At 38.0% G+C, this 12,069-nt stretch overlaps 1 protein-coding gene across 2 annotated transcripts; it reads right to left on the reverse strand.

Annotated features, from left to right (window-relative positions):
* Positions 1 to 3: 3 nt before the first annotated feature.
* On the reverse strand, positions 4 to 11,543 carry LZTFL1 (leucine zipper transcription factor like 1). Of its 2 annotated transcripts, none has more exons than XM_071429616.1 (10): positions 11,439 to 11,543; positions 8,776 to 8,900; positions 8,127 to 8,321; positions 7,557 to 7,617; positions 6,610 to 6,678; positions 5,161 to 5,226; positions 4,947 to 5,024; positions 2,114 to 2,272; positions 1,524 to 1,627; positions 4 to 970 (listed from the first exon to the last, which is right to left on the reverse strand). In XM_071429616.1, exons 1-10 carry the CDS (start codon positions 11,439 to 11,441, stop codon positions 952 to 954), a joined length of 879 nt encoding a protein of 292 aa, XP_071285717.1. In that variant the 5' UTR covers positions 11,442 to 11,543; the 3' UTR covers positions 4 to 951. The 2 variants fall into 2 exon arrangements, with proteins under 2 accessions (XP_071285717.1, XP_071285716.1); XM_071429615.1 differs by having other exon boundaries at positions 2,114 to 2,287.
* Positions 11,544 to 12,069: the final 526 nt, after the last annotated feature.

Genomic DNA, 12,069 nt, shown 5'->3' on the forward strand with positions numbered 1-12,069 from the left:
AAATGTTTGAAAACATAGTATTTTATTTGAAGTAAAATACAAGATACATATGAACAGGGACAGATGAACAAGTAGAATGCACTATTAGGCAACTGACAAACAAATGCAAGGCAGAGCATTACAAGTAGAACACAAAAGAGAAGTAAGCTGTTTTCTGGTGAGGTTACATTAAGAAAGGAGATGAAAACATCTAAAATAAGTTTTCTCCCAAAAATGTTGTTCCGCTAACTTTCCTATGCATATTTAGATTATCATCTCAATATTTAGAATACTGGCAAAATCAGAATCTGTCTTCTGATGTTCAAATTTGCTTTAAATCAATTAAAGTGAAAAAGCACAACTTTATTTGAAAGGGTCCAGCACTCTGGCCATAAAGCATATTTATCTCATTATCTAATGAACACCCACTAGAAAAATGCTACTGACCACACTTTGCTGAACTATGACATGTCCAGTGTGAAGTAACATTACAGAATCAGTGTTTCTTTTTTGATCCTCCTACTCTCTCTCTGATGGAATTCTTACATATAATGCTACTTCATAACTACATTAACTACACAAAAGTAACAACTGGAGTTTCCACCTTGAAGACATCAAAAACTCTAATGCATATATTTTTGGTCTTTTTCCCCCCCTTTTTTTAACAAAAATAAACTCCTTTTTTTTTGGTAGGGAATGTTCTCAGTTCTTCAACAAGGTCCTGTTTGCTATTTCTCAAGGAATGTCAATGGTTAACCATTAAAACATGACTGCAGAAACTAATACCTATAAACTGTAGGTTTACAAGGAAGTAAGGTAAGAGTTTCAGTGTGAAATTAATATTAATAAAGAGTTATTTTAAACACTAGAAGGAAAGAATATACCATTCAAAACAAAAATTATTGAAAAATAATACCAGCCTACATTTTCTTTCCATGACAACTTCTGATAGATCAGATGCTTTTTGGTATTTCAGTCCTCTGACTCATATCTAGGATTAAAAAGGAATAAATAGAAAAATTATTAAAACAGACTAGAAAATACTCCAAAGACATTTTGTCTCTAAAGAAACCAAAGCAATAAATTACACCCAAGAGTGACACATTTCTGTCAAGATTTGCTGTACGACTTAAGCCACAGACAAATTAATTTACTTTTTAGACTATTTTCTCCTTTTAAAACTGGCCAGTTTACCAAATAGTAAAATGAAGGAATGACCTACCCACAAACCTAACCAATTGCCAAAGCACCTGGAACATCTCCCATCTGTATTTTTCTGTGTGTAGCACCTGAGGACTTACCTACCATAGCCATGAATACCCTGTATGCTCTCCACACTAATTTCTCTCATTACTTGCTACATGGCAGCTGCCCTAACCACACCAAACATCCATTCAAAGGACTGGTTTGTTAAAAATCAAAGTATAGCCTGTTAGAAGTTCTTTTTAAGGGAAAATGTATAGACTGTTTTAGAGACAAAAAGGGAGCAGAACATGGATCCAGAACAAGGATCTTGTCGAGACAGACAGGGCAGCATCACTTACTTGGAAAGTCTTCTACGCAGATCCTTTATCTGCTCATTCTTCTTGGTGAGAATCTCTTTCATGTTGCGATAGGCAGCTGTTTGCTGAAATTTCTTCTCCAGTTCCTACATAATAACATCAACATATTATTTACATATTATGAAGACTAGGGAAAAAAGTATTTTTTAAAAAACACAACTTGCTTTTCCTCCTCAAGTTTGACAATACTAGTTTTCTGTAACTTAACTCAAATTTAGATAAAGTCAGCTGGTAGATTCAAAGGAGATTACTGGGGCAGCCATAGATACCCCAACTTCATTTTCTAACAAAATCAAGATAAAAGTCTTCAGAAGACTGGGAATACACTTTTCATTTAAAAATTTCTCTTGAGACAAATAGTCAATTTTTTAATATTCATCTAGTTATAACCATGCAGTCAGTTGTGGGTTTGCTATTTTAGGTTTCACGTGTTTTGCCACTGAAATAACAAAAATACAAGGGTAAAAGTGTGGCCTGGTAAACTCTGCATCCTGTAGCTTATGCTTGTTCAATCACTAATCAGTTAAAACGTGAGCAAGGAATGCACCTTCACATTACAATAAAATGCTAACCTTTTCAGCTGTGGATAGCTGATCCTGAACCTTCAGTAAGTCATGTTTTGTTGTCACCAAGTCCTCTTCCAAGAATTTTTGGTTTGCAGTAGTGTCATTCAAAGTCTTCTCAAACTGGGATTTCAGAGCTGCCACTTTATTCTCCAGTTCAGTGATATCCTGGTTTGCATTATTCTTCAAGAAGAAATATTTAAAATACGTCAAATTCAAGAGAAGAAATAGTTAAAAATTTTAGTGCCAAATTCCACACAAAGTAGGTACACCTTCACTTTTAAAAATTATGTACAAGTTACTCCTGTAAAGTCTAAATGAGAAGTGCTTCAACTACAAAAGAACTTAGAGCAGGATTTATAACTTAAAAACTTGTTAATAAAGGCTTTTTAAAGATGGCTGGAATGTCTTCTCAGCCAAGATGAGATTTTAAGTTCCTGTACTTTGCTGCTTTATGAATTTGCTCGAGCCAGAGGATGAATCATATTACAAGAAGTTGTTTACCACACAGAAACAGTAAATTACCATTTAAGATCTGAATGTCTACGCTGCAATGTTTTTTTGAAACATTTCCAAAGCTGTTAGTGCGGGACAGGTAGGAAAGGCTGAAAGTGTAAAGGCTCACACTCTCAGCCAGGTACCAACACTGCACCGTTCTCAGGTGTCTTACACAAAGAGGCTCCAAGTTGCAAAGCAACTTTCTTGTTCCTTATGAGAAGAATCAATTGAAACTTTTCTGAATATCAGTTCTGAGTCATAAAATGTTATGATCATGTAACTGTCCTATGGATTTTCATTTAAATAAAACCAAACACAAAACATTTTAGGTTTTAAACTCAAAAGTGTCGTGACTCAGGATGAGGCTGAACTAGAAGCACCTTAAAACAACAAAATCTAAAACCTAAGAAAGCCTTGCTCCTTTTTCTGTCTGGAACATAAGACTTGAGAACAGGATAGTAGTACCTGTACAGATGAAAAGCTTATTTTGAATTCTGAGACAGAGTCCAAGGCTGCAGTGTTGATAAGCACTACATCCATGTTTTACATTTTAATTGTTATTTACTAACCATGACATAAGTCATTTATGCAAAAATTCTAAATCTTCAAATTAAACTGAACTGACAAAGCAGTTACTCCCAGTTACTGCTGGGAGTTACTCCCAGTTACTGTAACTCACACTTTCTATATGAAGCTATCTGTTAACTATTAATTAAAAAAAAAAACAATCTGATGAGTGATCCCTAAGAACTAGTTGTGGTTTGGCAGTCATTTATTTGCTCAAAGAGTTTGAAATCTACTGCTTTATGAACAACTGAGATAAAGTCACAGATTACAGAGGGCAAAATAGGGCATGAAAGCTGAAGATACACAGCAGCCCTGACACTGAGGCCAATTCATATTTAACCAGAAAAGCAGGATGAGATTTGGTTCCAATCTTCTAACACTACAAACAATATTATCCAGGATTTAATACACCCCTTTATATTTTAAACCTTTAATAATTTAAAGTTTAACAAAACAGAGAAAGAAAATATTTGCCATGACTGATTAATCAAGTTCCCTATTAAAAAATATTATTGAATACAATTTTGAAAGCTACTAAGTAAACTTTTAACATATAAAGAAAACCAAGTACATACCATAAACCAGGTAGAAAGCAAAATAAAAAGAAATCAGGATTAAAATGTGAAAATTAAAATAGAAATGTTTTATTATCTTGAACCTCGCTTCCTAATCTGTAAATATTGCAGGAATTTTAAAGTCAATTACTCAAAATAATGGGATTAAAGTCTTCTAATTTTGTTGAAAGCCTGAACTGAAACGTTTTAAATTTAAGACACAATTACATATGAACAAACTTTGGAGAATTTTAATTATTGACAAATAAATGTAGAAACTTAGAAGAATACTCAGGTGACCTGAAGAAAGTTACTTGTGTCAACATGAATTGAGGCTTCTTACATTTTTTTGCCAGCAGCACCTCACCATGCTGAAGTCCTCATTTACAAAACAGATTAAGAACCTCAAGTAATAAAAATAAACAATGAAACAGTTTTAACAGTATGCTGATATAGGGAGAACTACAAAAAAATCAAACAAGCAGCAAGTCTGGCTTGTTCCTGTCAACATCAAGTGACAAATGTGCGAAAGAATTAGTGTTTTATTGTTGCTCTAAAAACCAGGTTAGGTATCTGTGGAAGGGGTTAATAGCAGGCTTGTTGCTAAAGGAGTGAGAAGAAGCTGAGAAGCAAGAAGAAGCTGATAAGGAGTTTTCTCCAAGGCTGTAACTAAGGAGACTAAGAGAAGTGAGGAGCTGAAAAAAGATAAGAAGAGAACTTTGTAGCTGGACGAAGTATTTTTAGAAAGTTAGCTGAAGTCACTGTAACTTTTTACTAATAGTGTTATGTTGATTTATTGTAGCTAATAGTTAGGACAGAAGAAGTATAAACAATTAGAAAGTATATAAAAGGTCAGCCATGTTCAATAATAAAGAGTTCCATCTGAGACTGCTTGTGGTCTCTGCTTTGTGTCGTGACCACCTTGACAACGACAGGTATCACTCTAAACATGAAGAAACAGACAGACAGAGATTTGTGTCTGTTAATACAGGTATCAGCCCTGGGAATATGACTTCTGGAATACTACTTCCTGATAGTTCCTGAATACATGTCATAACATCAACTAATGTTATGGATTACCTGCTGACTGACAGACCAGCAGGAACAACACTAACTTAAACTCTTGTATTTGCCAGAACAGGAACACACCATACAGACCAACATTTTGGATGTGCTGGCAACAGTTGTGTTAAATGGGAGGAGAGGGATATAATTATATTTACCTTCTGATCTCCTTGGATCATCTGTAAATCCCTCAGTGACTTCTCCAGCTTGGACTTCTCATCTAGGGCAGCAGTAGCCTGCAATACATTGAAAATTTAAAACCTCGGAAATGTATTTTAACTGAAAACATAATAATAATAACCATGGGATTATTATTTAGATAATTTTAAATATGTAACCAACATTAAGCATTCAAGATTACAGGCAACTTACCTGTGTTTCTATGGTCCTGAGTCTGGTCTTCAATTTTTCATTTTCTTCTTGGAGATGAGCAACTGTCTTTGGGTTAAAGAACAAGAAAATGTTTGTGAACACACCCTGGTGCCATTTTGGATTTTGCAAATATTTCAGGGAAGAAAATACACTTCATAACTTCAGAAAACAAAAGAGATCCTAAATGCTTATAAAAATGGCCTCCACAAGAAATCAATAATTCATTAATTTATTGTGGTTTTTTTTTGCCTCAGTGAGAAAGCAATTTAAGTCTCCAATTCTACTGTAACATATAGGGCTGTTCACTTAAACACGTGCTTTACTGCATTGAGATTATTGAGATCAGTATCTTGTTAGTAACAAGATTCATGATTAAAAATTGCATGTTTAGGGATGCAAATCACATTGTTGCTTATAATTCATATTTTCAATCAACAGGTAAGGAAGAATTTATCTGCAGTTCCTTTTCAAAAGAGACAAATACCAGGTTACTGCATCTCTTGTTCTGTGTCACAGGAAATACCCATGTTTCATCAGAGTAAATTCACCACATGAACTTTGAATGATTTTGGGGGAAAAAAAGACAACAGATGTACATATTCAAGAAAAACTGTTATGAAATTATTTTTGGAAGAGAACTACATTAACCTATAAGCAAAACACGAGCCTGAGTTCTTTGAATGCTTTAATTATTGCAGTGAATAACAACAATTTGAGACAGACATTGTACTCAACACATCATTTGGGAATACAGGAGAGAAGACAGAAAATAAAACTCCTTGATAATTATCTTGATAATCAAAAACTTAAAAGGGTACTGTAAAAAGTGTGACATTTTAGAAAAGTGCAGGTGAATTAAATGAGTACAATACCTAATAAAAACTATTGATAGTATTAAGTACAAGAAAGTGTTTCCTAATTCTGAAAATGTTTACAAGTTAGAAATCAAATGTTTTCAAAACCAGTAAAGTCCAAATTCTTTAAGTGCCGGTTTCTTCAGGAGGAATTTAACCAACTTACAAAACAAAAAAGAATGGATGTAATAAGATTGACTTGAGGTGATACAGAAAACATTCAATAACCTGGTCATTTCAGCCAGCTGCATATTTTAATTTACTTCTTTGTTGAAGCTCCAGCTAGCTGTATGGAACTAATTTACTATTTTACTCCATTAAAAGGAAAAATAAATTACTACAAAGACCAAAATGTTTTTGCAAAAGAGGGGTTGATACTGCGATACATGTTAGAGATCATAAGTGCACAATAAATTTCTGATGCTTTACAATGTTTATTAATTTACTAGTACTTTACTTTACATTCTGGGATATATTACTGTGATGTCTGTATAGTGATGGACACATTATATAAATATTACTGTACAGTTATTCAGTTCATTTCAATAAGCAGAATGATCATTGACCACAACTGCCTGAACAGTCAAGCTCTTACCTTGTTTAGCAGCTCTGATCCACCTTCATTTAATGGAGCAAGTTTCGGTTTAATGGGATCTGCAGTGGACTAAAGAAATAACAAAGATGAAAATATTAAATTATACATATTTTTAGGGGTAAGAAAAGTACTCTTTAGCCTGTAAAATAACTACTGATAGTCAATTCAGCTTTCTTTTGCAAAGCAAATGAACAACCTTTTATTTCAAATTCATTTTTTACTGCTTCCTTGGCTCCTAAATTATGGACTTCACTTTGAGCTTAAGTTAAACAAAGACAGTGCACAGAGACATAAAAGTATTGCAAACATGGTTCTACAGAAGACTGACAATCCTGCAGCAACCAAAAGAAAAAAGGAGTAAGGGGAACATAATATTTGAGTGATTGTAAGAGTTAAAAGTATCTACAAAGCTCCAAATAATTTTCTCATTTAAGGTATTAAAAATAACATGTATTTTATATATATAAATACAATATAATAACATGTATTTTATATATATAAATACAATATAATAAATACACCTTTAATAAGGTTTGCAGCCATATTCATGCAAGACAAACTAGAGTAATATCTCTACTGTGCAATCTTCTCAGCTCTTGGGTCCATTTTGGCACAAGTGAATGTCCCAGTCTCAGCCCAGGTGCCAGGGGAAGGGAACCCAGGAGCAGAGGCTTCAACACATCCTGATCTGGCTGACCTTGGGATGAGGTGTGTGAGGCACACCCCAGAAGGGCAGAACAGGCACTCTGCAAACAGTCAAGGCACTTCAGAGAGAGCCTTGGTGCCAAAATGCAAAATGTGACTTTTTGGAGAGTTTCAAAGACTGTTTTGAAAAAGAAAGGGTGGGGTTTTGGTTCTGGTTTTCTCCTAAGCACAGACAGTCAATACTAAGCATTTTAAACATCTGTCATGAGTCCACATGACATTTGATTAAAATAAAATTCTACCTTTTTGTTTGAAGAGGTATATTCTGATTTTTCAAACTCAGCAACCTGGTCCAATAATTCTCTTGAAAAAAAAAAATAAAGAGGCATTTATTTACCAAAGAAAAATATAAGGAGACATTTCTTTACTAAGAGCTACACTAAGAAACACATTTTACCAGGCTGCTGCTATGCTTTTTCTTGCATGTGAAATTCTTGTCAGAAGTACAGGATGAAGCCTGACTCAAATACCATAAATGCAACAGATCATGTCTTACAATGGCATGATACATGCATTACAATAGATTTAGCATCCTTAATTAAAATATAATCTAACCAGACAACAAAAGTTTTAATTGAGTCCAGTCACCAGCTCCTACATGATTAATTCAAGTAAGAATATTACTAATCAAACATCTTGCTCACAATTTTGAAATTATTTTGTATCTTGCTATTTTATAGATGGAAACATTGAAGCTAACCTATCACTGATTCAATAGTAAAAGAATAGGTTTCTATGGTTAGGAAAAGAATGCAAATAGTCAACACTTTGATGTTTTCTTATTGTTGCAAGTATAGTCCAACAGCTGTTACCGATTCTCCAAGTCAGAGACGTCTGTCTGTAACTTCAGGTACCATTTCTCAGCCTGTGAGAAGAGCTGTCTCAGAAGTAAAACGTTGGTGTAAGTTGTGTTTATGAGCTCTGACTCCACTTCGCTGTGTACAACACTCTGCAGCCCATCCAGCATGTCTATCACCTCGTCAACTGTGAAGGTCTCTTCAACAAGTCTAAACAGAGAGGTCAAGATGAGTCAGGTGTGATAAAAGTAACAATTCTGCCTTGTTATGAGGTCTCACTACACAGGCATCATTCATATAATGCAATATTTCCTAAAAATATCCACTGTCAGTCATTATTAGATGACCTCAGCATTACTAATTGGTTATTTTATTTGAATTTTCTCTTTAAATCATTAAAATCACAAATATTAATTCATCTACAGCCTTGCCTCGAATTTACATATCAGAAGCAAGATATGAAGCAATGTCATGCTGTCAATATCTCTGTTAATTCCTAAGAATTTGACAAGCTTGGGTTTAAAAGCATTTGACTTGTAATTTCTGGAAAATACAAGAACATACAAACCTAAATGGAGAAAACTCGCCACATAAAGTATTCAAACCTGCCACTGCTGCTAGCATATTTTGCTTTATGCTTGCTCAGCACCACCCCACACAGCACCTGCTGTCCTTGAGGTCCTGGAAACAAGAATCCACTGTTTTGAGACACATGCCACGCTTGAAACGAGCGAAGCGCATGTAGCTGACCACTTCGTTCTGGTGGTGCTCATTAACGCCCAGCTCTGCCTGTGGAGGAGGATACAAGCACAAATATAAGGAAAAATGAGCATAACTACTGTGAACACTTGCCTTCTGACTAGTTTCTGTGGCTGCTTTCACAGGGTTAGCATGCTAACTAGCATGGTGAAAAACAACCATATTTTAGTATATGGAGTCCCTATGCACCTCTCATAGGTGGGTGAGAAAGCTCCAGTACTTGGAAGGAAGGGCTCAAGTAACCTCCAAAAAGTCATACAAAATCAGAGAGACAGAGGCAATCAGAGAATCAGAACCAGAAGGACTGTACAGGAGACGAAGCTCTTAGATAAATATATCTTGGTATTACATTACACATACATAATGTAGCTGAATGATGTATCTTTCATAGATGTACTAACAAAAGCCCAGAGGAAAGTATGTTATGTTTGTTACTTTTTATGTAAACTCTTGAGACTTCTCACAGAACCACAGAATGTTTGTTTTGGAAAGGACCTTAAAGACTATGTAGTTCCAACTCCCTGCCACAGGCAGGGACACCTCCACTAGACCAGGTTACTCAGAGCTCCATCCAACCTGGCTTTGAACACTGCCAGGGATGGGGCATCCATAATTTCTCTGGGCAACCTGTTGCAGTGCCTCACCACCCTCACAATGAAATTTTTTTCCATATATCTAATCTAAACCTACTCTCTTTCAATTAGTGCCCATTATTCCCTGTCCTATTGCTGCAGTTTCTGATGAAGAGTCCCTCTCTGGCTTCCCTATAGCCCCCCTCCAGTTACTGGAAGGTTGCTATGAGGTCTCTCCACAACCTTCTCTTCTCCAGGCTGAACACCCCCAACTTGTCTATTTTCATAGGGGAAGTGCTCCAGTGCTCTTGCCAGCTTCATGTCCTTCCTAAGCTGGAAACACCAGAACTGTATGCAGCACTCCAGATAGGGTCTCATGAGAGCAGAGGGGGGAATCACTTCCCTCAACCTGCTGCCCGTGCTGGTTTTGATGAAGAACGAGATCTTAAGTGATAACCCGAATTTGTTTCTCAACAGCCCTAAACCAGGACACCCAGAAACAAATATTGCCAGGGCAAATTAAGAAGGAAGTAATTTTAGAGCTGGCTAAGTGGCCCTTTTATGTGTGCCTCTATTTCAAAGGATTATTGGCATTGGCAACCACACCAGAACTACACAGCTCATGCAGGTAGCATGAGTGACAATGAGGCACAACAGGGCACGACTGGGAGTTTGTCACCACAGTCCCTGGAGAGCTGATGCAAAGGCAGGTCCATTTCATTTACTCCAATGTACTTTGTTAGCTTGGCTGATGCTGGGGAGAGACAGCAATGTATTAACTCAGACAAAACAGTTCATCTGATCACCTTGTCCTTAGGGAAGCTCCAGTGACAATGCTATCCTGGGATACCTGGATGATCAATCAATACTTGTTGGGGTCTCTAGCTGGTCAGAGTGACCTTGAGAGAAGTTCAAAAGTCTCTTTTCTCAGCCCAGCACTTGAAGAAGGAGTCAGAGCTCTTCAGTTCTCGGTCTCAAGGTTGTTTATTGCATCTTATCTATAAAGTTCTTTCTCCTGGCCTGCTGAGGTCCACTCAGCAAGACAGTCCGAGGCATTCTGTCTGCCCCTAGGGCGGTGTTATGTCTTTATACTAAAAACTACATATACAATGTTTACAATTACTTTCTAATAATTACCACCTATGCTAGACAGTGAGCTTCTACTCTAAACCAATATGTAAGTGCCAACATCACAGCAGAAGACGGAGGTCAAAAAGAAAGGCTGGACACGCCCAGACCTCTTCATCTTGCCCCTCTGAATCTCCATTCTAAAAACCTCAAAATCTACTTTTTCACCCCATGATAAATTCACTACCATTCTACTTAACTGTTGCAGCTTGCAGATCTTCATCTAAGGTTGGTAACTTGCTCCACAGGTCATAATCAAAACCACAGGCATCTTGGGCTCTGTGCCAGGGTCTCTGAACCCCCTGGCAGGGGTCTTGGCTGCTCAGGACAGCCAGAGGGATGTCCTGGGTTCTGACAAATACTCTGGAAACTCAATGCAGCCGAGGAAGCAGCACTAAATAAAACCAGCTCTTACAATGTGGCTGCAAGACCGATGTTGCCCACCAAATCCCACATATTGCAGATGAGGGGTCATACGGAAAACTAAATTAATGTCGTCTTTGCTGTTGCTGGAGGGTTTTTTTAGTTGAAAGCTTCTATACATTACAGACAGAAAGGAAATTATACTAGTAAATAAACACATAAGCAGAGGCCACTCGTGATCAGCCACTCTGATACGCAGATAAGCCACCTGGCCACCGGATCCCGCAAAACCCCCAAGCCCTGGGAGACTCCGCATGGATGGCAGGGATGCCCGGGAGGGCAGGTGGTGGCCGCAGCTGCCCCGAGCGGCTCCCGCATGATGACAGGCCGCACCCCTGCCCCTGCTGCGGGCCAGCCTCCCGGGGCGGAGTGCCTCGGTGCCAGGATACCGGGATGAAGCGGGAATGAAGCGGGAATGCCAGGCGGGCCCCCTCCCGCTACTCACCATGGCGGCCGCTCCGCCGGCGCTCGGACGGCTGCGGGCCCAGCGTTGCCATGGAGACTGAAGCCTCGCGAGCGCCCGTGGCGCGCTCCGATTGGCGGTGGCGCGCCCACGTGACCCGCGCGCCGCCGAGCCAGCTAAAGCAGCTGTTTTATTTTATTTTATTTTTCAACTTTACCTTTGTGTTTCCTACGTGCTCAGGTGCAGTTTGGAAAACTGTACTGTGTAGCAGTGAGCTGCTGAAGCGGTAGGGGCACTTAGGCGCGATGGGAAATATCCCAAGTTTATTTACACCACCTAAGATTTTTTTTTCCCAAAGGCTTTTTCACTAAACACGGATTTTTGCAAAGCATTAGCATGTCAGCAGGACAGCTCAGAACCATAGAATGGTTTGGGTTGACAGGGACCTTAAAGATCATCTAGTTCCACCCCCGTGGCATGGGCAGGGACACATTTCACTAGACCGGGTTACTCAAAGCCCCATCCAGCTTTGAACACTTCCAGGATTGGGACACAACAAGTCTCTCTTCCACAATTTCTCTAGGCAGCCCGTTCCAGTGCCTCATCACCTTCACAGAGAAGAATATTTTCCTAAAAACTAATCTAAACCTACTCTCTTCCAGTTTGAACTTGT

This window comes from Agelaius tricolor, unplaced genomic scaffold (genome assembly GCF_023055355.1).
Source record: "Agelaius tricolor isolate 1412-34295 unplaced genomic scaffold, bAgeTri1.0.p SCAF_6, whole genome shotgun sequence".
Classification (NCBI taxonomy): Eukaryota; Metazoa; Chordata; class Aves; order Passeriformes; family Icteridae; genus Agelaius; species Agelaius tricolor.

What these genes read in the sequence shown, in the direction of transcription:
- LZTFL1 (XM_071429615.1), bottom strand. An exon ending in GTCTCTGACTTGGAGAATCG is followed by an intron (nt 7,618 to 8,126) that starts GTAACAGCTGTT and finishes TTTTTTTTCAAG; the next exon opens with AGAATTATTGGACCAGGTTG. An exon ending in TGATCCAAGGAGATCAGAAG is followed by an intron (nt 2,288 to 4,946) that starts GTAAATATAATT and finishes TTCTTCTTGAAG; the next exon opens with AATAATGCAAACCAGGATAT.